The following is a 25,937-nucleotide window of genomic DNA, read 5'->3' as shown; positions in this document are numbered from 1 at the left end:
GTCAATGTATAATCGCCTCATCCTTTTATTGCACATACACTTGAAATTGATGAAAAACTCATTTTGAAATCAGAAGTCAAGAAAAATAATTTTCTCAGCTATTGTTCAATTTAAGTACAATGTACTTAAAAAGTGAAAAAGAAATGCATGAAATGCATTATGGATATTCAAAGTGAAGATGATTTTGCAATTCTGTTGGACTCATAAAGAAGCCGCACGTGATTTGTGTTAGCTGACCACATGTGGCTAGCCCTCGGGCCGTGAGTTGGATACACATCATTTAGTGGTTCACATAGCTGACTTGCAGCTGGCACGGAATGGATTCCTGTTCACAATCTAGAATGTTATTTTGCTGCAAAGTGCATTGTTTGCTTTATAACAGTGCAATAACACAGTAATTACAGAGTTGATTGCCACTTACGCGCCACAATTAAGGTTAAAGTGAGCTGCATTATGTTGACCTTAAGTGTGTGTTTGCGTGCGTGTGTACGTCTGGGAAAGTACGTGCTGAGTCGCGATTCCTGCGAGAGAATCTGCTGACCGTGCAGGCTGAGTGACTTTTCCTCTAATTGCTTCAAGTGAACACTGCGTATTTTGAGGCCATTTATCTCATATTTGATGCTTCATCACATACCTTCATCCGCCTCTTCCTCATTCATCAAGCGTCACACACACACGCACACACGCACATACAGAAATACTCCCCCACCTCCTCCCTCATCATCTCTCTTTCACCATATGATATTCCTCTGTTGATATGTCCGCTGCCCTGTTACCGCGACAACCAGGCATTTCTGCCGACCAGCCCCCATCCACGCGGGATTGCGCGACAGCCGGGTGCAACAGAGCCACACACCAGTGGTGGGAATTAACAAAGTAAAACTTAGTTGCTGCGCTTACCGTAAGTTGCTTTTTTCGGGTATCACTACTTTACTTGAGTATTTATGCTGACAACTTTTTACTTTTACTCCCGACATTTAAAAAGCATATATGACAAAACATCATTTTTTTGCCCCCCTTTTAACATTAACCATTAACAAAAGCGGGAAACTATTGTGGATTCGTTTTTTTTGTTGTTTTGGGTTGTTTTCTCAAAATCGATGTTAAGTATAATAGACAGTAAAATGTAATGTTTACTTTTTACTTTTGTACTTTAGTATTTTCTTATACTTAAAGCGGAAGTCAACACAAACGTTTGTTTTTTTTCAAGAATATGTTCTATACAAGCCCACTAGTTGAAACAGGGTATTCTGATAAATATTGCGTTTGTGGAATAAGTGTTAAGCCACTCGTTTTCTGGGGGCGGCCATTTTGTTACTTCTGTCGACTGAAATTGACATCACAACTGCTCACAACGACCAAACACTGCTCAGATTCATAAAACAGGTCAGCCGTGATTGGTCGTTGTGAGCAGTTGTGATGTCATTTTCAGTCGACAGAAGACAAAATGGCCGCCCCCGGAGATGGCTAAAAACAAGTGCATTTTTCTGCTTAATTCATATTCCACAAATGAAAAATTAATCAGAATGCCCCGTTTCAACTAGTGGGCCTGCTGGGAACATATTCTTTAAAAAAAAATGTTTAGGTTGACCTCTGCTTTAAGTAGAGTAGAATTTTGACATCTGTCTCGCACATAAACACACACACACATGATCTCTCACGTGGAAACACGCTAAGCTACTTGCTTACCTGCTCACAAAGACACAAATAGCATAACATCTGATGAGCTTTTTTTTTATTTTCTATGAAAAATAACATTCATTACAGTTACAGTGTGTACAACCAACAGTTCCTCTGACTTGAAACGGCAACAATAATAGTAATAACAATAATAATAATAATAATAATTACACTTGAGAACCAAAGGACTTTATTGTCCTCCTTTTTGTTTTTTTTTTAAATAAGTTAAGAAATAAAAAGTTGCTCTAAGCGTTTATACATATACTGGCTATTAACTGTCTCACAGCGTCTCTCTCTCTACAAAGCCACGTCTTTAAGAGTGCTTTTAATCTGATCATGTATGTTCGTCCATGTAGTATTTGGAGGTCCATGTTAGGTGGCAGTAGTACAATGTGAGCGGGTTAGACATCACCAAAAAGAAGCAGAAAGCTCCCTTCCCAGTGAAGCACTCGTGAGGTGCAGAACACCCATGTCCGTCCAGTGTTTAGTGTGACACAGTTTCTCTGCCATCAAGGAGTTAAGATTGCACTTTTTTTTTTTTTTTTTAAACATTTCGGCCATTGATGTCCAACCACATCTGTCCTCAATGTCCAGTGTGTATCCGGTCCCTCACTGGTAGTGTCCAGTATGTCCATGCACTGCACCCTTTGGAGCTGGTTTTCCGGTCCCCACAGCCTTTGGTTTGCTTCAACAAATCCCTTTTTGGAAAACAGAACAGTCTGTTATTATCCACTCCAAAGCAAGGTATGGTTGACCAAAAGAAAATAAATAAACTAAAATGGAAAAAAAAACAAAACGTTTGTTAATTAAATAAAATTAAAAACAAAAATGCTTTAAAAAAATGAAAACGAAACTATGTCTTATGTTTGTAAAACAAACACAAATGAAATATTCTTGCAAAAAAGTCCTGCGATTTCATTTTTGACAATATCATACAAGAACTCCCAAGTTCATTTTAAAAATATTCATTTTGGTATTGCTGCACATCACGTACAGAAGAAGGAAGGTCAAACAGTTGCTCAAGAATTGTAGCAAATACTCTAAAAATTAAAGGAGGAAGTCAACTCAAAAAATATCTTTTCAATGTGTTCTACGCAGCCCCACGAGTGTAAACGCGCTATTCTGATTAATATTGTTTTTGTGGAATATGAATTAAGCAGCAAAATTCATCCGTTTTTTTATCCATCTCAGTGGGTGACCATTTTGCCACTTGCTGTCGACTGAAAATGACATCACAGTTGCTCAGGGCTCAGGTTAGGACCAATCACGGCTCAGCTTGCCAATATCACGTGACCAAACTCAGAAAACAGGTGAGCTGTGAGCAGTTCTATGAAGTGAGTCACAGCCGCCCATCATGTTGTTGGGGTCTTGCCAGAAGCTGATATCTGACCGGCTAATAAGACCAGCACTGAAACACAACAAAGCCATGCTAGTTGATGCTTTTTTTTTGTTTGTTTGTTTTATTTCTAGCAGGGCTTTCCGAAGCATTTCTAAGAATTTGAACCACCTTCCCTCTAAGTACTTCCGGCTCACCTTGCTCAGATAAGGAAAGGAAAGCGAAACAGAGAATCTCAAGAGTCTCATAGACGTACTGCTTTGCTCACCTGCACCTCGGCTCTACATGATCATGTCTCTCATGGCCGCCTTGCTGATGCGCTTGCGGTGTTTCCTCCTGCGACGGGGGGACGCCGGCCTGAAAGGAGTCTGGCGGCTGGAGGGCGGGGCCGCCGTAGCGAGCGCTGCGGAGGACAAGGGCCACACGTTTTAGGCAGGCGGAAATGCGGTGTGTCAGAAAATCCATCGGCTAATTTTTCTTGGTCATTGAGTGGGAATCGATCCCAGGTCAGCTTTGCAAGAGTCAGCTGTATGAGCCACTGCAATACAGACAACTACAACTTAAACTTACAAGGAAAATATAACATCTGTAAGTCGAACAAGCCAGTGCTTACTTTTAAATCGCTAAATTTGATCCAAGCTGAGTAACTTGTGAATAACTACCAATAGCTTCAACTCAAAATTCAACAAAACGTTTAAGGAGGAGAAGAATCAGAAAGTCAAACAAGCTTGGACATTTTGTCAATCGACTGCAGGGAAATTGTAATCAGGTCCCTAAATGAGAATTGTTCTCACACCAGCTGCATAATTTAGCTACAGTATGTGAGCCGCTAAACAACTACAGGGCAGAACATTTGTGGTAAATTTCCTTTCCTTGGGCACGTAACTAGGGAAGTTTGGGAAATATTTTAAAATTGCTACTTCCCAAAAATCTGCTTCATAAAATCCATTCAGTATCCAGTATGGATTCAATGGTCCTGCTCCAGCAAGTGTGGTACTAGAAATGATTTGTGAATATGGAAGGTCGAAATGTAACTCAATGCATTTTCGCATAACATGTGGTTGTTTGAAGCAAGCTAACATAATGCTAACATACAATGGGGAAAGTCCATAGGCACACGGGCTAACAATTAACATCTATGATATTACTGCCGTACTGATAAGTATAGTGTGGAGTTGAATCTCAATTACAGTATTTCCAGTACACCCCCCGGTCCAGGATGAGTAGTGAAATGTGCATTGCAGGAGAAAATGTGTCAAAAACGTTTTCGTTCTTTGTAATTTGATTTAATTATAGCATTACTGCATGTGTTTATGAAGTAGGGTGCTATTTTTTTTTTCTCCATTATTCATTTTCTCCATTACTTGACTGTTTTTGTAAAACACATCCAGCACAATCTTATGTGAACTTAATTGTAACACAACCAACGTTTATGCCAATGCGTTTGAACTTCTGCCTGGCAAAAAATAAAAGCTACTTACAATCGAACTAGTGAGAACATGTGTCAGTGCATGATGATGTTCATTATATTCAACTTCATTTTAAGTACTAATGTATTCCTTAAGGAAAACCTTTTAAAGTTAAATCATCGTCATTAGTTCCATTTAAAGGGTCTCACTTTGGTTTTGGTAGTACCGCAAATCTTCTGCCCCTTTGCTGCCTTTCGCCACAATACAACGATACAATGTTACACAAATGTACTAGTGAGGTACCGGATGCACATTTGTAGCCTCAACATTTTCATCACAGCGTTTGTGTTCAAGCTCCCATCAAGGACAAACATCGCAACTTTCACAAAGGTTTTAACTACTCCCAAGGGTAACTGATGACCTTGGAGCTTGCATTAGAAAAAAAAAAAATACCAAAAAGGTGCCTGCAGCTTTGAGTTATTGAGTTCTCTTGGGGTGCGGGAAGAATAGCAGGACACATGCGGCCTTGTTCATCGCTGTGACACTTCCTGTTACTTGTTACCCATCATGCATTGTGTGCAGCAGCCAATATGGACCCACATGGAAATGCTAAACACCTTTTGTCCTGTAATTTCAATTGAACCCATTGATAATCCACTACCGGTAGTTTGGACAACAGGTAAATTTAATTTGACCTTCTCTAAACTTCTGAATGTACAACCGATCGTTTAAGTACTTCTTACACAACTTGCCGTTCTCTAAGGAAGTGAATTGCAAAAAAATCATGTCCTGGTCCAACTGGAATTGGTACTCTCAACAGTCCTCGCCATTATGCTAGTCACATTTTCACATCATTAGACCAAAACGACACCTAACAGTTGAGCAACAGTACCTTGCCATTGCTGGGGACGGAGGTGGATTCCTGATCAAGACATGCTCTATATCACAAGTCACAAACTCAAGGCCCGTGGGCCAGATCTGGCCCGCAACATCATTTTATGTGGCCCGCGAAGGCAAATCATGTGTCTTGACTTGACATGTTTCTTTCAAAGCCTCTTCACTTTCTACACTACGTACCAATATGAGATATGGGAAGCATTTGTTACTAATCCCTCCTTTAAAATAAATTGAAAAATAGTTGAACAAACTATTTACTGGTTTTTGATTTCAAAACCAGTTAGCGATCAATTTTTTGTGTGTATGTGTTGATTTAAAGCGGAAGTCAACGCAAACATTTTTTTGTCAAGAACATGTTCATGCAAGCCCACTAGTTGAAACAAGGTATTCTGATATGTATTGCGTTTGTGGAATAAGTGTTAATCCACTCGTTTTTAGCCATCTCTGGGGGCGGGCATTTTGTCTTCTGTCGACTGAAAATGACATCACAACTGCTCACAGTGACCAATCACGGCTCGGACTCAGAAAACAGATCAGCCATGATTGGTCATTGTGAGCAGTTGTGATGTCATTTTCAGTCGACAGAAGACAAAATGGCCACCCCCAGAGATGGCGAAAAACGAGTGCATTTTTCTGCTTAACTTATATTACACGAACGTAAAATTAATCAGAATGTTGTTCAGTGTTTCAACTAGTGGGCCTGCTGGGAACATATTGTTGAAAAAAATATGCTTGGGTTGACTTCCGCTTTGAGGTAATCATACATTTATACGGGCTCGCAGTCCTAACGGCCCTCCGAGGGACACCAAAACTATGATGTGGCTCACCACAAAAATGAGTTTGACACCCCTGCTCTATATGATCTGCCACCAAAAAAATATAGATATATCTTTATCTTAGATGTATCTTTATCTTATCTTTATTGGCCCAGTACCAAATTGCCCATGAAGAGGTACCAGGCCACAGACTTGTTGTTAAAGGAACCTGTGCTAAAGCTAACAATGGCTAGCTGTGTCCCTTTTCCACTGCATAATACCTATATGGCTCCTCGCGGCTCAACAAAAAATCTTGATGTAATCTTTACCTGGTTTTGGTCTTTGCTGAGGGTGATGAGGATGAAGATGAGTGGGCCGGTCTAACTCCCCCAGAACCACCTCCAGAACCTTCTGCCTCCTCTCCTCTTCTGTGAGCTGACCTCCACCATTGGCCAGTGTCAAGTTCTTAGCCTCGCCCCGATTGGCCAACTCAAAGTCCTGCCTCCCATTCCCTGTTGGTCGTTCCGCCTGCGTCCTCGCGTGTGTCGGCGTCGCCTCCATGTTGGGCTTGCCGGTCACCGAGTCTTTACGGTTGGTGGAAATGCGCAAAACAGGGGTGGGGCTTTGTTCCGATTGGGGCGACGGAGTGGTGTCTGGGTGGGAAACACCGTCCGACTGGGGGGCGTTGAGTCGATATTGCGTCCTAAGATTCCGATTGTCGGAATCTCCGTAGGTGTAGCTTTGGGATGGGAACTGCTGACGATGCAATTCACCGCCTTCCTCGCGACTGCCTTCGTGTCCGCTCCCTTGGCCAACTTGCGGTGGGTTTCCCATTCTGCCCTGTCCGGCCCATGCGTCCGACGGCCAGCCGTTGAGCGGCTGCTGCACCCTGTGCTGCGTCCAGTGCACCAGTTGCGTGTATCCCCCTTGCGGCCACTGCCTTGCCGCCGGCTCCTGCTCCTCGCTGTTGTAGAGCCGCTGGTTTCGCTTCAGGTCATCGTTGCGGTGGAGGTCGGCCTTGGAACCCAGGGGCTTGGGTGGAGCGAGGTGGGCCGCCCGCGGGAGAGGCGGTTGAGGATGGCTTGGCGTGGTAAGCGATGGCGGGTTGGGCGAGGAAGGCTGACACCTGCACACCAGGTGGTCCTCCACCGAGATGATGGCTTTGTCATAGTGGGCCTTCCTGTTGATATACTGGATCTTTATCACCTTCACAAACACAAAAACACTCTCGTGAGAACGTGTTGTGCAAGTCACATTGGCATGAAGACATTTCCAGACAAGCTAATAATGCTTGGGAAATGCGGTGGCTTCCTGCCAGTGCTCACTTATCAAGTGTCATTTTCCAACATATTTTAAAATTGACATCATGCATGCGGACGTGTTTTGTATGTTGGCAGCTGCGGACCTCTTTATTGGTGTACCACTTGCGACTGGACAGATTGTTACAAGCGTATGTCTACCCGATACTTCTTGTCTACGGTCATGCTTAATATGAAGTTTAGCGTCAGAAAAACTGTCAGCCTGGAGGTAATAAAATGTTCCCGCAGCATCTGTTCACATGCCCTATCTTGTTTGTATAATCTGAACAGAAATGAGAGTGTAAAAAATGTCAAGGGGGGCCTTTGGTGAGTTGATTCCACCTGTTTGCATTCACAATGAGCCAACGTCCACAGTATTTTTAAACAAAATATTCCCCGTTCTGAGGTCTGTCAACACCAACAGTCCATTTGACAGCGGCAGTTCTCGCCAATAAGAAGTCTGAAGAAAGTCAAAAAGTCATAAGAACATGCCAAAAGGTGAATCTTATGTATTTCGGGGCAGCAGCGCCGCCACAGACTTGAGACCCGGTGAAAAAAAAAAAAAAATCACTTTGGGCCTCACTACTTCTTTCTTCTTACCAGTAAAGAGTCTTTATAATCCTCGTCAGTGCCCTTGAGTAGCTGTTAATGTTAAATTCAATAATTTCACTCTTGAATCCAGGCCAAAAAATACCTGGTGTCCTGTCTACGTAAACAAAGTCACGGAATGTCCTCATCCGATGAGAGGCGGCACAAGTTTTACAAATAAGTGTTTATACAGAGACTGCAGCAAAGCCTAAGAATTACGTAACGTTATTTGTGTACTTCACACGTAGGACAGTGAGCATGGAAAAAGTCAGTGTGAAAGGGGCCAATGATATTACACACCAAGCCTTAGTGACTATAAGTCACAGTCATCCAGTGGTGATTGAGGGGATTTACCTGCAGGTATCTGTTGGAGGTGACGGTGGGTACGCACTGCAGCAGCCTCGTGTTGCAGCAGCCCGAACATCGCTGCACCTCCACACAGGGCGGCCACAGCATGAAGTTAGCGTTGCGGCGGTCCAACATGGACCTAGTCACCTCCATCACTTCGGTTCGAACTCTGCACGCTGCCTGCTGGGCAATCTCAGCCTCCACTAAAGTTGGCGGAGAGGAGGGGGAAATGGACACATGCGAGTGGTCAAGATGAGAAATTAGAAATGCAGCCAAGGTGAATTAGACAAAGCGGAGCCTACCGATGCTTCTGATGTGCCGGCTGTGTGTTTGGTTTGTGACAATGCTGCGATCATCTTCGTCTTCTAGGGAAGAGAAAACAAACATTTGAAACCCTTGTGTGAATAATAGCCCATATTAGACTGGCTGTAAAAGTCAGTGTGTCTCTGAAAGATGGGAGGGATGTGAAATTTAAAACCATACAGACATTTCCTGTGCTGTTATGTTAAAAACAACTGTCTGACAAGTATTTCAGAAGTCAAACCAGACTGATTATCTAAAAATTCCAGGGTTGTCCAGTTTTTATGTAAAAGGCAGGTAAATGCCAGTCCATCTGTTTGTGGTTCTGATGCGGCAATTTTTTCAAAAATGTGTGTGAGAAAGTCACAAGTCGACCCGACATTTTTAAATAGTATCAGAACATAATGGAGGCAGGAAACTGGGTACTGTGTCATTGTATAGAAAGTCCCGCCTGCGCTGGGTCCTGAGTATGAAGGCCTCTGACACAGCTATTTTGCAGGTTCTCTATGTAAAAGCAGCTCACATTTGTAACTTTTACAAGCTTGTTTTTAGCAGAAGTCATTGTTCACTACAAAAGAAATCCAATTATTTTTCTCCTCCCGTTTTAACAATTAGGCTATTTTCTACCGCAATTCGTTTCAGAGCTGTCAAGAAACTGTTGAGGGGAGATATGAGTCGTTAAATTTAGTGCGCGTGTGTGTGTGTGTGGACGCACGCTCACACATATGGCGCCATTTCATACTTTGCCCCTCGGCTTTAATTATAACCCTGGGTGTGCATAAGAGCGAGGTTATCTCGGGATATTTTTTTAGTTTTTGTTCTGTTCTTAATGAACCACTAGATGCGCTTCCAATTATTCTCAGAAGTTGTTTTCATCGTCTGCGCCATTATCTGTGTTTTGCGTGACTGAGTCCTTTATTCTTCTTTTCATTTCATTTGCCTAATTGCGTTAAAGTTGGAGCTTGTCGGCATCTTCACACGCCGGCACAGGTCAGACTTCTTTGTAGCTCACCAGACGCGACCAAGTGGCATGACAAAACTTTTTATGCACGAATTCACATGTTCCTTTCTTTATGATGCATGGAGTAAAGTAGACTTTTTTTTTTAGGGCGCCTTGATGCTGATGGGGAAACTTGGTGATGTCATATTCTTGAATGAAGCGCCTTTATACTTGTGTGTAAAGGTTATTGATACTATAGAAGCCACTGACTCGAGAGAGAAATGAGACTAAAGTTACATTTTGCCTAATAAAACCATTTGTCCTCATTTTTATGATTTGTTTTTGTGTTGATCGAGTGTAACTTCATCAATGTAACATTTGTAATGAACCATGTATGCTACGCATGAAATTGAAACATACAGAAGCAATACAGGCGTGACAAATTTGCTACCTAAACGGGCTGCACAAACGAGAAACTGCTAGTAAAAACAGTTGAACTAGTTGAAACTACTTGCCCTTGAAACAGACTACTTGACTACTTGAAACAACGCACATTACTAAATAAAGGGCAAACTACATTTCAAGGATGACAAAAACCCGATGTAATTCTGGGCCGGCAAAATTGGCTGCCTAAACAGGCTCCAGAAGGGATTTAAAAATCAAGAAAAGAAGAATAGAAATTTACAAATGTGTATTTCATGTGTATAGTCATTATATATATGTTTTTATGCATGGCCATTTGGCTGACTAAACGGGTTGCAGAAGAAATTCAACACCAAAGTGGAAACAATGCACAAGCCTAAATAAAGATTTTTGCTACGTTTGAGGGGAAAACAAACACACTGTTGTTCAGGCCTTTAAACTAGCTGCCTAAACAGGCAGCAGAAGTACTGAGACAGTTCCTGACTCTTCTTTGAACTCAAGTCACTTCTACTACTGAAATTGATGCATTTCAGCGTTTAACAGTAACCAGCACAGGGCCCAAGTGACCCAGGCCCGACTATTTGGTTGCCAAAATGGACAGCCAAACAGATGGAAAAAATACTGTATATAGCTAAATAAAGACAGAGCCCCATTTGAGGGGGAACAAACATGTTAAATCTCGATAACACCAGCAATAGTAATTCGGGCCTGACTATTTGGGTTGCCTAAACAGCAGTTAAGTTATCTTTGAACTTCATCAATTTATAGCATTTCTATATATAAGTGTATGTTTAATATGTATAGTTAAACCAAAAACAGAGTCATCGCTTGGCAGGTGGCCCAACTATTTGGCTGCCTAGGCGGGCTGCAGAAGAGATTTCAAAACATACTGTTTATGGCTAAACACAGAGTGAGCCACGTTGGAGGAGATGAAAAGGGGATGAAAGAAGTTAAACTTCATAAGTTCAGTGCTAGTAATTCAGGCCTAACTATTGATTGGCTGAACAGGCTGCGGAAGATAAAAGTTGAAACGATGCATAAGAGTGAGCCAAGTTTTGAACTGGAAAATATATTATTTCCCATAAAAGCATGATTAAACATTAATAATAAATTATTCATTATCCATGTTCCATTTCCAGACTCATTTAGGCGGCAGATAGGAACTTCGCACGACAAGTGACTCATCTTGTCCCGTTTCTATACGTACGTTCGTCTCCGTGCTCGCTGATGTGTCAGCACTTTATTTATGCATCACGCCTCCATCAAAGGATCAGCTTTTTAATAAATGCATGTGTGACTCCATTTCACTTCAGGAGGATAACGCCAATGCATTTTTCATATTGCCTGCACGCATATTTTCTTAGACTGTGGCAGTTTTGTTTTTGGCTAAACATTCATCAAGGTCACATATACTCTCGTGACGGCTGCATTCTTGCCTCTACGGGCAGCTGGGGGGGGTTACAGCTTAACGCTTGCAGTCAGTCTACTAAAAGTGTTGTTTTTTTTTTCTCCATATTACCTATTGCGTCGGCCTCGCGCTGCAGCAGTAGCTTCAGGTCGTCCACGGAGGAGACGGGAGAGTTCCTCACCAGGTCGACCAGCGACGCAGGGAGCGGATCGCCCTGCAGAGACACAAAAGATTGCACCGTTATCTAGTGTGTTTTACCAGTTTGTTTGATAATTATGTGGAGTGGCATGGGTCTATTCTTACAAAGAACATATTAGTTCAAGTTGTCTGTACACTACAAAATCTTTCAAATCTGTCAAAGTGAGGTTAATTGGCTGCCCTCAAGCGCCACCATTTGAGCATCTTAGTTCACAATGGAGTGCAGCACATTATAATTAGCTTGCAAAACTGCCTGGCCTTGTCTAGTGCGACTTTTTTATCTATTGTAGTACTGTAAAGAAAAAGCTTTTTTTTCTCTTTAGCGCCTTTACCTAAAATTATGTGAGCATATTTTATTCTATTAATATATTTTTGTTATTATTTGCTGTTTATTTGAGTCAATGTATATATAATATTTTTATTGAGATATTTATTCTTCCCATTTATTTATTCTAAATAAAGTCCACCTGTTATTTAATTAAGCTAATTCATTACATTACTATACATATGAATATATATTATATATATTTTATATGATATTATAGTATTATATTTTATATTTTATATCTTATCTCCTGAGACACCTCTCTTCTTCTCATTCTCTGGTCCAGGTTTTGTGTGTTGCACACCGTGCCACCAAACAGCCAAGGGACTAGTTGTGACTAAAGTGACTACTGCTTTATGTATTGTTTTATTTCAAATTTGTGTGTGTGTGTATGTGTGTGTCTCTCTCAGAAATAAGGGAGCAAATATGCCCTGTTGCCCCCCCCCCCCCCCCCTCGCTTCCCCCACACACACTACATGCCTTTAAATGAACCGGCACAAACTCACCCCCAATACTTGCATGAAGCAATGTACCCCACACAAACTTACATGTATAATTACTGTATGTGCCATAAAGTGAATAATGAGGATCCGATAAAGAAAAAAAAAAATGTAAGGAGATGGTTTGGTTCTCCACTGTTTGTTCAACTCTGACAATAAGGCAAGAATAAAGAGAAAGTGGTAGCAAGTCATTATGCATATGTGTTTATGTTCTTCGTGTCACCATGTCAACACATGCTCTAGTTTCACTTCCTCCTGAACAGGAAACAGTGGTGATGATTGATGTGTGCAGATTATAACTCTCTCCTCATCTGTTTGGCCGTAAACGGAGCGCTCCACTTCTAACCTTTCAACACACCTATACTGTATATTCATTTGATCTCCACTGTAGGAGCTCTATCACAAAGTTTGCCATACGATATTTCCAAATGTATTTCGGCTTTATTTTTACGCCTTTTTGCAACAATATTGAGTAACTGTTTTCAGTGTTTTTGGCCATGGCGTTCTTTGGCGCAGAGTATCGCCGCTTGTTGTGTGCGACTTAACGGCAGCCTGTTCACAACAGCTCCGGTACTTTCTTCCTTTTTTTGTTTTATACTTTTCATCCTTTTTGGCCTATGTGCAGACCTCTGGTCCTGGTATTTTATTAAGCAAGGAAATATTGGCGCTATTGGACTTTTACCATTAGTCTACCATGCTGTTTGAACACTTTGAACATTAAAACTGCACTCAAGCATCGCAACACAAAAAAAATGTACTTCAGTTAAAATGTATTGCTCATTGAGTTAAATAATTATTAAAATATTACATCTAGACGTACATATCCTCGCTGTCCTGTGAAAAACACAAACAATGTCAAATTTTTTTAAGTTTTCTTATTTTTATGCGAATGGTGTTTCTGTGTTACAGACATCGCATTAACTTGAAAAATGGGGAAAAAATTGACAAATGTTTTTCACAGGACACCGACGATATTGTACACGACACTTGAACTGTACTTAAAGTGGAAGTCAACCCAGAGATATTTTTTTCAAGAATATGTTCTATGCTATGTTCTAGTTGAAACGAGGCATTCTGATAAATACTGCCTTTATGGAATAAGAGTTAATCCACCCGTTTTTAGCCATCTCCGGGGGCGGCCATTTTGTCACTTCTGTTGACTGAAAATGACATCACAACTGCTCAGGCCTCAGGTAACAACCAATCACGGCTGACCTGTTTTCTGAAGCTGAGCCGTGATTGGTCGTTATCTGAGCCCTAAGCAGTTGTGATGTCATTTTCGGTCGACAGATGTGACAAAATGGCCGCCCCGTGAGATGCCTAAAAACGGGTGGATTTTGCTGCTTAACTCATATTCCACAAATGCAATATTAATCAGAGTGTCGTGTTTCAACTAATGGGCCTGCTGGGAACATATTCTTGAGAAATATATGTTTGGGTCGATTCCCCTTTTAAGCAGTAGTTCTTTGACATACCGCTAGAGGGAACCCACATACCACTAGTCCTAGAAAACTCCATCCATCCTTTATCCAAACCGCTTATCCTCACTGCACTTTGAAAATCATTCCGACACAATATGCGGTGAGGCGTAGTGTTACTGTTCAAACTGTGCATAATGTTACAGTGGCTTAATTAAATATATTCTCTATAGGAATAAAATCTCTTATTCGTTCTTGAGGGCTTCTGCGCTGCTGTATTTTAATGTTGATCCTTATGGTGGTGCTTGGATAGCGACCAATCACAACTCACCTGTTTTCTGAAGCTGATTGGTCGTTATCTGAGCCCTGAGTAACTGTGATGTCATTTTCAGTCGACATAAGTGACAAAATGGCCAACTCCTGAGATGGCTAAAAACGGGTGGATTTTGCTACTTAACTCATATTCCACAAACGCAATATTAATAAGAATGTTTTATTGCAACTAGTGGGCATTTATAAAAAATATTCTTTAAAAAATGTTTGCGTTGACCTTTATAATGCCTCCTGTCATGACGTAACCGGTCTACTGCACACACATGAGTAAAAAAAAAAAAATTGTTTACACAGCTGCCAGGTGGAATTCTTCAATTCAGAATTGATAAGTCACTTGTTTGTCGTGCTTTTGTGGAAATACGATAAGAGCGGTATTCAGCATGTCTTACTGGGGTTTTAGGAAGCTCATTCTCGGATGTAGAGCGTGCTGATTGTATTGTGACTCAACATGGGCTGAAGTGACATTTTTACGACATAATCGGAGCTGCAAATGAGGTTGCCGAATGTTTCACTTCACATGTCAAATGCTTGAACTCGTCGTCTCTTGTGTGAAGAATGCAGCCTATAAAGCAAAGTTGGGCAAAGTATGTCTCTGTAAAATAGTCGTTAAAATGTATGTTGTTCTTGATTTATTATCCATTAGCGCCTTAAATAATTGGTTTATTGATTTATTGTTACTAATAAAATGAGAATAAGAGGAAAATAAACAATTGTATGTATATACATTTAACATTGTTTCCATGTTTTTTTTAAATAATCGGTTAATTAATTATAATTGAATTAATAAATAATCAAATGTCAATATTTGTAAATTAAACACCTTTACACACACATTTAACATTTTTATTTACTTAATAAAATCTTGGTTAGTTCATTATATTCAAATTAATTGTAATAAAATTACAAAATTATAATGGCCCGTTACAGTATTGTTACAATTATTTTCATTATTTTTAATCTCATCTACCAATAATCTGGCCCATCAAATTTTGTTAATTCAAATGTACACATTTATCCATCCATCCATTATCTGTACCACTTCTCCTCACAAGGGTCGCAGGGCGTGCTGGAGCCTATCCCAGCTGTCTTTGGGCAGTAGGCGGGGGACACCCTGAACTGGTTGCCAGCCAATCGCAGGGCACACAGAGACAAACATCCGCACTCACAATCACACCTAGGGGCAATTTAGAGTATCCAATCAACTTACCATGCATGTTTTTGGAATGTGGGAGGAAACCGGAGTGCCCGGAGAAAACCCACGCAGGCACGGGGAGAACATGCAAACTCCACACAGGGAGGCCGGAGCCGGGATCGAACCCACGACCTCTGAACTGTGAGGCGGACGTGCTAACCAGTCGACCACCGTGCCGCCTTACATATTTATTTATCATCCAATTTTCTCATTAAATAATTGGTTAATTGATTATTTTAAATAATACAAAAGTCTAATAAACAGTTGTACATATTAGTGCAAAAAAATATTTAATCAAGTGTCTTTAATAAAGTATAATTAAGACAATTTACATTTTCCAATGTAAATGAAATTTTTTATATTTTAAATTAAAGTATTGGCTCATTAATTGTATTTAAATTATAGATAAATTATAAATATAGAATTGCTACATGAGAATGCTAAGAAAAAATACTAAGAATGTTAAATTATTTCATATATGCATTTCAAATCATTTTATTTTTATTGATTGCTCATTGCAAGCACAAAAGTCTGTGTACCCTTGCTCTAGGTGCTGTGCAATGCAGGTAAAATTAATGAAGACTATTCTTCAGTCTTCCTCTGTGATGATCAGATCAGATCTGTAAACCAATCAGAACAAAGCATTCCCAGTGGTCTGATCCTGCAGCTTCTTCACATGTTTAAGATGCGACGCCACAAAACAAAAGTCCACATTGTGTCTCTCAAAGCCCTTTTCGTACCGCCACACTGTGGAAGGAAGTTGTTGTCAGTCCGGCTGGCCGCCCCGTCTCCAACTCTTTCACATTAGCGGACACAAGCCATCATTGTTACATTTTGACACTGTCCCGTACATCCTTCCATCCGTTTTCTATATGGCTCTTCCTGCTCAGGGCCGAGGGGAAGCTGGAGTCTGGCCCTTCTGATTGACAGTACACTGGCTATATACATTCAAATGCTTTCCCTTGCTTTAAAGTGCACTTCAGACCTCTGCCAACCCAAAATCAATCAAATTCAATCACTGTCGTTTTAGTTAGGAGCAGGATTATGCAATAAAAATACAGTTAAACCGATTCCCATCAATGGAACCTATAATACTGAACCCTGAGGGGAACCAAACCTCGTGTGTACCCCTACTAGTCTAAACATGGTATTCTGATTGTGACACTTGTGTGGTGAGTGTCACATGACCAAGCCCAGAAACAGCAAATTGCCTGTGTAAGCTGTGATAACTATCATAACTATGGATTGATGATAACCCGTATTTATGATAGTTATCACAGCATACGTAATTATCATCAACCCGTATTTATGCTAGTTATCACAGCATATGCAATTATCATCAACCCGTAGTGATGCTAGTTGCTACAGCATACACGGCTATCATCAACTCGTAGTTATGCTAGTTATCAGAGCTGGGCAGTCAGACGCCCATTTTGTGGACGGTCAGATGGAGGAGGAGAACTCTTATAGAAAGGACGGTCTAAGCAAGGACGGAGGTAGGTTTTCGTCCGTCCCTCTATTCGTCCCTAACGGGGTCAAGTCTCGGTTGACGTGTTATGTTGTGTTCTTTTAAAAAGCAAGACTGTCTTGCAACACTGGAGTGCTCTTTTTCATGTGCGTTCCCTCCCTGCAGTATTGTTGTCAAAAGCATAGTCTGCTCTCTAGTGGACGCCTATTTCACTTACGAGGGAAAACAAACACTGAAAGCTATGATCCGGAAGTGGAAGACGTTTGTTCTCCTCCTAAAATAACATTGCCTTATTTTGCAATAATTATTTTCATTGCGAAATAACGCAATAAAAAGTGAAAATGTGCAACAAAACCCAATAGTATTGTGTCAGTACGCAATCTTAAATATTCTCGTGATGTCCCCTGGCTTCATCTTCTTCTCCTTTTTTGGGGGCTTGGGGGGGCGGCGGCGGGGGCTTGACCGACGGAACGTAAGGAGGGAATCGCTTTATAATGACAAGGACGGACGGGGTCGGAGGACGATAATTTTTATGAATAAGGACGGAGGGACAAGGACGGAAGGGCACCCAGGTCGCGGACGGAGGACGGACCGGCACAAAAGGGCTCAGCTGTAGTTATCACAGCATACACAGCTATCATCAACCCAGTTAACACAGCATCAACCCGTAGTTATGCTAGCTATCAGAGCATACACAGCAGCTATCATCAACCCGTAGTTATGCTAGTTTTCACACTGTGCTGCCATGTTAACAATTCACCGGAGTTCCGAATCAAAGTCAATGTCAGTCAATCAAGACACACCACTGTCTAGAAACCCATCTGCAGAAAAAAAAAATCCACCAACGGTAACAACATCTTTTCCAGGCAGTCCACTTTCTTGGAGTAGTACCACTGAAATTATGTTTCATTTGCATCCTCTCATTGATGTTTCTGCTCCAGCTAGTTTTGACCTTCTCACCTTGTCTCTGTCTGCTGCAGGGAAGGCAGCAGCCTAGGACACCTGGATGACTTTCACAAGCCACAGGCTGACCTAGTTAAGCAAACGCACGCATGCACACGCACACGCGCACGCACGCACGCACACACTCCCACGCAGCCACTTTGCTTTCCGCCCAATTTGTCCAGAAATCCTCTCACAAGCATAACATTAAAGTAGCACAGCAACACCATGCTTAAGCAGGCATGAATAAAATAGCCACTCCTGAATGAAGGGAGGCAGCAATTAAGCGGACACGGAGCTAATAATACACCTCCGGCCCTGCTAAATGAGACAGTTTGGATGCCGGGCGAAGTTACACCTCAAATATTGTCTTTATCCTTTCTGGGGGGCCTTTCCTCTGTGTTGTTTTGACTATTTCAGCGTTTATACAGTGTTGTCTACTCAAGCACACACACACTGTGCAGTGGGCCTCGCGGTACAGGAAGCCTGGAAGGCACAGAGATCTTATGGAATGTTTGTGGAGAAAGGTGAGGTGTAATGGAATGTAATTATGGGGCCAGTTGGCGGCGCTTACACACATACACACACAACACGCACACGTTTCCATCATGGAGACATCATGAATAAATATCATTGATTTAACAGTGTCGCAAAATAAATATACAGTATTAATTTTAGTTGAATAGGAGAATCTCTCACTTCAAATGTGCGGAACCTCTATTTCCACAACAGTGTCATTTTGAGCAGTTCAGTGAGCCAGAAGAGGCACAACGCCTAATGAGAATTTATTTAATTATTACGTCCATCTCTAGTATGAGTCAAAACCGCACTTGGTGAGATACAGTGGAACCATTAGGCTTATTTTGGGGAGTCTGAAAACTTTGAAAGAATTTGTTTCTGAATACATTATATAAGTTTGAAGTTGAATACTGATGTAAATGTAGAAAGTATTTAATTGAAAGAGCAAGAGTGGTTTTTTTTTTTTTTTTTTTTTGCTGTGGCTGAAACGGCAACCATAACGCGCTTGAGCCTTCGGCATGACTCGCCCCTCCCCCACTGCCTGCTGACGTAGCTGAGAGACCGGCAGTCACCTCTCCTCCATTCTATAATTTCAATCGTATGTGCAGTTAGTTAGTTAGCTAGCTAGCTAAGCCAACACACTGAAAAGTGTCTTTCCTCAATATCAATATTTGAAAAATGTCTCGGTATGGCAAGGTGTTGTTGACGCCACAGACAAGTCCACCACCTGTTCTCCGGCAGACAGCGGCCCTGTAAGTCTGTTAGCTTACAAGCTAGCTGGTGGATAACATCTCTGTCCTGATGGGATACATTCCAGCCACCATAGGCAATATGCGTATATAATACTGTATTTTCGTGACTCAAACATGTAGGGATGTGTCTGTATAAGAGACTTTTTCTGCATAAGGATTTTTTTTTGTAATCATTCACATTTGGCAGGTTTGTTAAAAGCACTCTTCATTGTGGTGTGTCACACACAAACATACATAAGACATATATGTATATATAATACAGTATTGTATCATTGTTAATGTTGTCCAAAATCAAAATAAAAGGAATTTCTCTTTGTTGGCTATTTGTGAAATTTTGTACTAGCGTGCTACATTTGCTCACATCCTATGCATCTCCTGGTGGCTGAGGCCCCCCATTCATCAAACCTAGTGACACCCCTGCTCCGATATTTTTCCTGGTATACGTTTTGTTTCCTTTTGCATCTGCAAGAAAGAAAAACTTGAAGTAGCCTAAAAAAAAACAGGAAAACTGCAGCGCTTCCTTGCTCTTGTTTTTTTTTTTTTTTTTAAGTTCGAATACCTCTCCCGTCAGTAATGACATACCACATGAATCATTCATGATTCATTATGAAACATCACATCAATTTAAAAATAACAATAAAAAAACATAATTATCAATCTGATACAGAATTGAGTTGTTGCTTTGCAGAATCTAAATGGCGTCCAGAGGCCAATGAGAAAATTAGCATATGGCAGCCATGTCCATTGTACTTTTTGACTGACCAACTGATAGAAATGACCCCAGAAAAAAAACACAACTATCAGGACTTTGAGACTTTTTTAAGTGTACATCTTTTAAAATTGATTCGCTGCTCTGTTATTTAATACAAAATGCATATTTTAAGTTTGGTGACATTATATGGTTGCCACGCAACAGCTGCAACTCGCCACTTTTTTGTTCCCCAATGTCCTTGCACCAAAGTGGGCTTAAAAATCAAATACTCTTACAAGCCTTTGCGCTTTTTCTGACACGCAACACATCCACGAGCACATATGTCCAGCAACACACGCGCAGCTGGATATGCGCGCAGATGCGAACACACACACAAAGTCGTTGAAATCCCTAGCAGATTAGTAGTTGTTCTTATGTAAAATGGATCAGCGGCCGCCAATCACCCGAACTCAACCTCAGGGGACAATAGTCAGAGGGCAACCTGTTCAAAAGTGTATGTGTGTGTATGCGTGTGTGTAAGGGGGTGTTTATGTATGTGTGATGTAAGTATTACATGTATGTAGTGCATGCTATTAGCTCAAATTGATGGATAGATGGATGGATAGATAGATAGATAGATAGATAAATCAGTCCATTTAAGGAGGCGGCCATTTTGCCACTTGTTGTCGACTGAAAATGACATCATAGGTGCTCTGGGCTCAGGCAACGATCAATCACAGCTCACCTGTTTTCTGATTTTGGTCATGTGATATCCGCAGGCTGAGTTGCTACGCGAGCCCTGAGCAACAATGATGTCATTTTCAGTTGACAGCAATTGGCAAAATGGCCGCCCCATGGATAAAAACGGGTGGATTTTTCTGCTTAATTCATATTCCACAAACACAATATTAGTCAGAGTGCTGTGTTTAGACTTGTTGGGGCACATAGAGTACTTTATTGTCAAGAACATTTTTGACTTGACATACACTTTAAGTAGATTTTTCATATATCTATCCTTTATTTTTCTATTGACTTTTTACTTTTATTTCCTATATTTGAACCTAGACAACTTTCTCCTTCCTTTTTCAAAGTAGGCTTGTTACTTTTTTTTTAACCGCCTCGGATGACAAAACAGTGTAAAAAAAAGTTAATTAAATTGGTTGAACGCTCGATTGATTGATTGATTGATTTAAAGCTCAGGTATTCAGAAATGAACTAACAGGGCATTAACAACACCGGTGCAAAAGAGTCAGGGAAACAATATAGTCCAGATTCATTACTTTATTTAACAGATTTCTTTTATGTTTTGGCCAAGAATAATAGTGAAACTATTATATGTGTAGAGATTTTTTTGTTTAGCTGTGCCAAGTTATCAAAACACGTTCTATATAATTGATAGTAAAAATCAAATTTTTACTTTTGCACTCAAGCACAATCTGTCTTACTTTTACTTACGTAGTTGCATCAGCACTACTTTTTTTTTTTTTTAAACCACACGAGTATCTGTACTTCTACTTAAGTACAGAGCACTTTTGCCCTGTGTGCTCTTACCTCAGCGCTGCCGAGCCTCAGGCGCGCCGCCGAGAGCGCGGCAAGGAGCAGCAGCGGGAGCCACGACCTCATGTTGCCGCCCAGCCAGAGGAGCCGCCAGCGACCGGCTGGGCATTGAGCAACTCGGCGTCCACTCTTACCGCCGAGCCTCGGGTTTCCCCCTTCTGCTTGGTGTGAAGGATCCCGAATACGTTGCAACCTGTCAGAGCCTCACAGTAATAATAATGATTCACACTCAGGCTAGACGTGTGAGTCTGGCCATGGTCGGGCAGGTGCGTGGAGGCTTGTGGTCCGCGGATGAGGATGATGACCCGCGAGAAGACGCCAAAATCCAAACGTGTCCAAGTGCGTCAATACGCACACATTCCACGCTAAACAACGCAAAAATCAGCGCCTCCTATTTGAAGCTGCGGTCAAAATGCTCTAGAGTCCTCTTTGAATAAAGTCCAGCATGGCCAAATATCCGTGCGTAAAAGTTGTGCGCGTCGTGCGTAAATCTCTGGAAAGTCAGCGCGGTGTCACTCCTGTTCTCGCGGCAGCTCATCCACGAGCGCGTGTGTGTATGTGTGAGGGTGTGTGCAATAACGGCGCAGACGGGTTTTTTTTTTCTCTGTATCAACGTCACGGTCACGTCCTTCTCGCTCCTGTGCGCGACTCCTCGCTGACTGCGTCTTAAAAAGCTCGGAGCGTCTTTTTAACCCGACTGCTTTCCTTGCTCAAGTTCACTGTGTCAATTCGTCAACCACGTGCAGGAAATGTAACGATGTCTTTTTCATAATAAAACCGAATGACAAGGTTTATCCAGTGTTCATGAGTGTATCCAGTGATTGCATTTATTTTGAAAGATATTATTCGGAAGTGCGTTTTTCCTCAATTTTAGCTTTACATCACTTACATTTTCCTTAAAGGTCTTTGTAAGGGCAGGGCTTATCGCTTCTTGTAGGAGTGCTCATATTTATATTTAACATTAAAACACACACACCTTTAAAAATAAGCTGCCAATGCAAGTTTGAATATAAATAGTATAAATGAGTTAATAGGGCCCACTGAAAAGGAAGGAATAAAGGCATACAAGAATAAAGTTGTGGAGGAAAAATGTGATAAATTAATGAGGATATAGATTATTTAATTATTATTTTTTGCACAGCCACACTATTACAAAATGTGAAAAAAAATCATAATCATCACTTAACTTTAGCCCTTTTTCCTCATAATCGATACCTTTTTTCCCATTCCACAACATTATGCCTTATTTCTTCTCATTTGTGGTTTGCAATGTGCAGCTCTCCATGAGAAAACAACAAGCCAAAGTGTTGCTGTGCCAAGTGAGGCGACACTAAGAGGACAAATTCTTAGTTTACCAAAGTGGCCTGAGACTATTTTCCAGGAAGTTCACTGTCTCGTTTCAGGGTCACGGCAGTGCGGGTCAGCCCAGAGGTCAAGGTTCATGGTGGATTCTTCCGCCCTGCTATTGCAGAACGGAGGAAGCAGGCCTCCCTGTGCGGCTATTCCTGGATGACACAAACATACACGAGCCGTGTGAATCAGCTGGAGTAAATGCTAAGCTTTTACCTCACTGCGCCTTTAAAACATATCAGGTTTACCCACACGCTCAGTATGGGAAAAATTCAAGCCATCTCTCTAGCATATGAGGTTCAAAGTCAGTAGCAAGTGAAAAAAATCTCTGGTAGTTTTACCTTAAAGATGTCAACCCAAACATATGTTTTTGAAGAATATGTTCTATGCAAGCCCACTAGTTGAAACAAGGCATTCTGATAAATATTGCGTTTGTGGGATAAGAGTTAATCCACTCGTTTTTAGCCATCTCTGGAGGCGGCCATTTTGTCACTTCCGTCGACTAAAAATGACATCACAACTACTCTGCGCTTAGGTAACGACCAATCACGGCTGACCTGTTTTCTGAAGCTGATCCGTGATTGGTCATTACCTGAGCCCTGAGTAGTTGTGACATAATTTTCAGTCGACGGAAGTGACAAAATGGCCGCCCCCAGAGATGGCTAAAAATGGGTGGATTTTGCTTCTTCACTGATACTACACAAAGACAATATTAATCAGAATGTCATGTTTCAACTAGTGGACCTGCTGGGAACATATTCTTGAAAAAAATTGTTCGGGTAGATTTCCTTCTTTAAAGGGCCCCCTGGAAATGGCAAAATTACCCCAAAACGGTTGCTTTGAACCAAAATGGCAGACTGCCTGTGTCCTTTTTTTGGTAAGGATATTTGATACTCTTTTTGTGGGTATAATCATGGTAGATCAACAAATTCACTGTACTTATACAATGAGTGTTTCCACTTCATACTGTTTGACGCCAAACCAATTGGTCTCAAACGCTAACAGGCTGAAACTCGTTTTCACGAGACCGGAGGCAAAGTGTGTGTGACTGAGTGAGCTAACTTCATTCAAGTAGGACCAGACAGTCAGTTGTGACATCATGAATGGTCTCAGACAAGTCCCATTTAGTTTAAAGAGGCTCATATTGGGTTTGCTTATCAGCCCTTTGAAGGCCACGTCAGGCATGCCACTCATTTTTTTTCTTATTTGATTAACTGCTTTCACCTGTGTTCCCGCTCTCTCTCACTATCTCTCTTCCTTTTCATATCATCTCATCTCCCATCACAATCTTTCTATTCTTTTTCAACCAGTGAGTGTTAATTAACTTCCCGTCCGATAGCCTGATCTAATTAGCAATTACAGCGCATGTCTTTGCTCCTCGCCTTGTCGTCGTCTCGTCTGCACAGAGGCGCTGCGAGTCCCAGTGGAGTTCAAACTCAGGTCATAGACTTAACACACCTCTGCCGCTCTTTCCGCACTATATCGGGAAACTTTGCACAGCACTTTAACACGAAAGCAGCACAGGTACATATTTGAAGGTGGTAGTTCCCAGCAAATGTTTGATTTTGATTTGGACAAATGGAAGATGGTTGTTTCTGTCACTGACAGTCAAGAGTCTCAAGACAACAAATTGAATTTCAATTCAATTCTTGCCAATACCATCTGGTTCCACAAGATTGAATAAAGTTTGTTCAACTCAAAAATAGCAAGTTGACCGTACGTTAAGTTTACACAAAGTAAGTTACACATTAAGTAAATCAGTGCATTTTTTTAAGTATTCACATATTTATACTCTTTACGACAACATAAAAAAGAAAAAAATGAATTGCCGTATGGTTTAACATTGAAAAACGACAAAAATGAGCAATCTCTAAAGAGAGTTTGTAAGTTTGTAATTTACCTATCAATTATATTTTTTATTTTAGTTGTATTTCATTTCAGAAATATCGTCTCCAATACTTTGTTGTTTTTGTAATTTTTGAAAAACACTGACACATTCCACTACACCATCAATTAGACCACAGGTGTCAAACTCAAGGTCCGGGGGGCCAGATCCGGCCCGCGACATCATTTTATGTGGCCCCGTAAAGTCAAATCATGTGTGTTGACATGACATGGTTTTTTTCAAATGATCTCAAAATATGATATTTTGCAAACATTTGTTACCAATCCCTCCTTTGAAATAAATTGAAAAATAGTTGCACAAACTATTTACTGGCTTCTGATTTCAAAACTAGTTATCCGTGAATGTATTTTGATAATATAAGGGGATCCTACATTTATATGGGTTCACAGTCGTAACGGCCCTCCGAGGGACACCGTAACTGTGAACGGCAAAAATTAGTTTGACACCCCTGAATTAGACATAGAATCACGTTGTATGTGAACTAGTGTCAATGACAGCAGAGTGAATGAAGGAGTATTGGGTCAATCTGAGGCGTATTGGAAAAAAAAGGGAAGCAGCCAGACGATGCAGTGGGCAGAGGGAAAAGAGAGGAAGGTCTGAATCACAACGTATTGTTGTGGTTTTTCCCAGCATCAATAGCAGAGGAAGTGGAACGTTGTAGCTAAATATACAAGGGGCACAATGAGGTAGCAAATGTGGAAAAGGTGTGGAACATGGATGTCAGCGCAAGTGTGACCTGTTTATAGATTGTGAGATGCATACCTGAGTGAAGTGGTAGTGTTTTGGTGGTGGAGATGATGCATGTGACCACAATTTGGGCAATAGTCCCTATGAGCTAAAAGGTCACAACATCTTACTGGTGTGTTGGGGTGTTCGAGCAAATTATTCTGGACTACAGATATGTGGCAAGCAAGTACCCAGAATTGAATTGGGGACCGCTAGATTTTACCACTGATATGACCCTTCACTGGAATGTAATTTTTCATGACAAAAGTATCAATAAAGGAAGTAGTCAGTCCAAAAAGTCAAATTGTTTGTTGGTGGATTAAGGCATTCTGGCAAAAGACTATAACTGAGAAGGGGGCACCCAGATTTGAACTGGGGACCTCTTGATCTGCAGTCAAATGCTCTACCGCTGAGCTATACCCCCTGTGCAGAGAGTGACATGATGAATGAAAATGAGTTTGAACTAGAGAACCAGGAGGTGCAGATTTGAATTGGGGATCACTAAGTTTGACATTTTTCATGACAAAAGTATCACTAAAGGAAAAAATACCTACTCCAAAAGTGAAATCTGTTTGGAATGTATTTGGGCATTGTGGCCAAAGACTTCACACTGGGAACAGAGATGGAAAATCCAGGTGCTGAAAGTAAAAACCCTGCCACAGTTTGACTTTAGCCAAA

The 25,937-nt window shown here is 41.2% G+C and overlaps 1 protein-coding gene and 1 non-coding gene across 3 annotated transcripts; both read right to left on the bottom strand.

Annotated features, from left to right (window-relative positions):
* Window positions 1–1,713: 1,713 nt before the first annotated feature.
* On the bottom strand, window positions 1,714–21,973 carry pdgfba (platelet derived growth factor subunit Ba). 2 transcript variants are annotated; one of them, XM_086034582.1, is made up of 7 exons: window positions 21,272–21,973; window positions 11,494–11,596; window positions 8,614–8,673; window positions 8,318–8,514; window positions 6,407–7,283; window positions 3,285–3,419; window positions 1,714–2,378 (listed from the first exon to the last, which is right to left on the bottom strand). In XM_086034582.1, exons 1-6 carry the CDS (start codon window positions 21,341–21,343, stop codon window positions 3,298–3,300), a joined length of 1,431 nt encoding a protein of 476 aa, XP_085890708.1. In that variant the 5' UTR covers window positions 21,344–21,973; the 3' UTR covers window positions 1,714–2,378; window positions 3,285–3,297. The 2 variants fall into 2 exon arrangements, with proteins under 2 accessions (XP_085890708.1, XP_085890707.1); XM_086034581.1 differs by having other exon boundaries at window positions 8,614–8,676; window positions 21,272–21,972.
* Window positions 21,974–25,611: 3,638 nt separating this feature from the next.
* On the bottom strand, window positions 25,612–25,683 carry trnac-gca (transfer RNA cysteine (anticodon GCA)). Its single transcript has one exon. It is a non-coding gene; the product is annotated as a tRNA-Cys (tRNA).
* Between the last annotated feature and the right edge of the window lie 254 nt (window positions 25,684–25,937).

This window comes from Filicampus tigris, chromosome 6 (genome assembly GCF_054856515.1).
Source record: "Filicampus tigris isolate MCC_2025a chromosome 6, RoL_Ftig_1.0, whole genome shotgun sequence".
NCBI lineage: Eukaryota > Metazoa > Chordata > Actinopteri > Syngnathiformes > Syngnathidae > Filicampus > Filicampus tigris.
Note: the sequence above shows the minus strand (reverse complement) of the source record. Positions and strands in the feature narration are given on the sequence as shown.

What these genes read in the sequence shown, in the direction of transcription:
- pdgfba (XM_086034581.1), bottom strand. Translation starts at nt 21,343, where the DNA reads ATGAGGTCGTGGCTCCCGCTGCTGCTCCTTGCCGCGCTCTCGGCGGCG. An exon ending in GCGCGAGGCCGACGCAATAG is followed by an intron (nt 8,677 to 11,493) that starts GTAATATGGAGA and finishes TCTCTTCCCTAG; the next exon opens with AAGACGAAGATGATCGCAGC. An exon ending in CCTCCAACAGATACCTGCAG is followed by an intron (nt 7,284 to 8,317) that starts GTAAATCCCCTC and finishes GTGTTTGTGAAG; the next exon opens with GTGATAAAGATCCAGTATAT.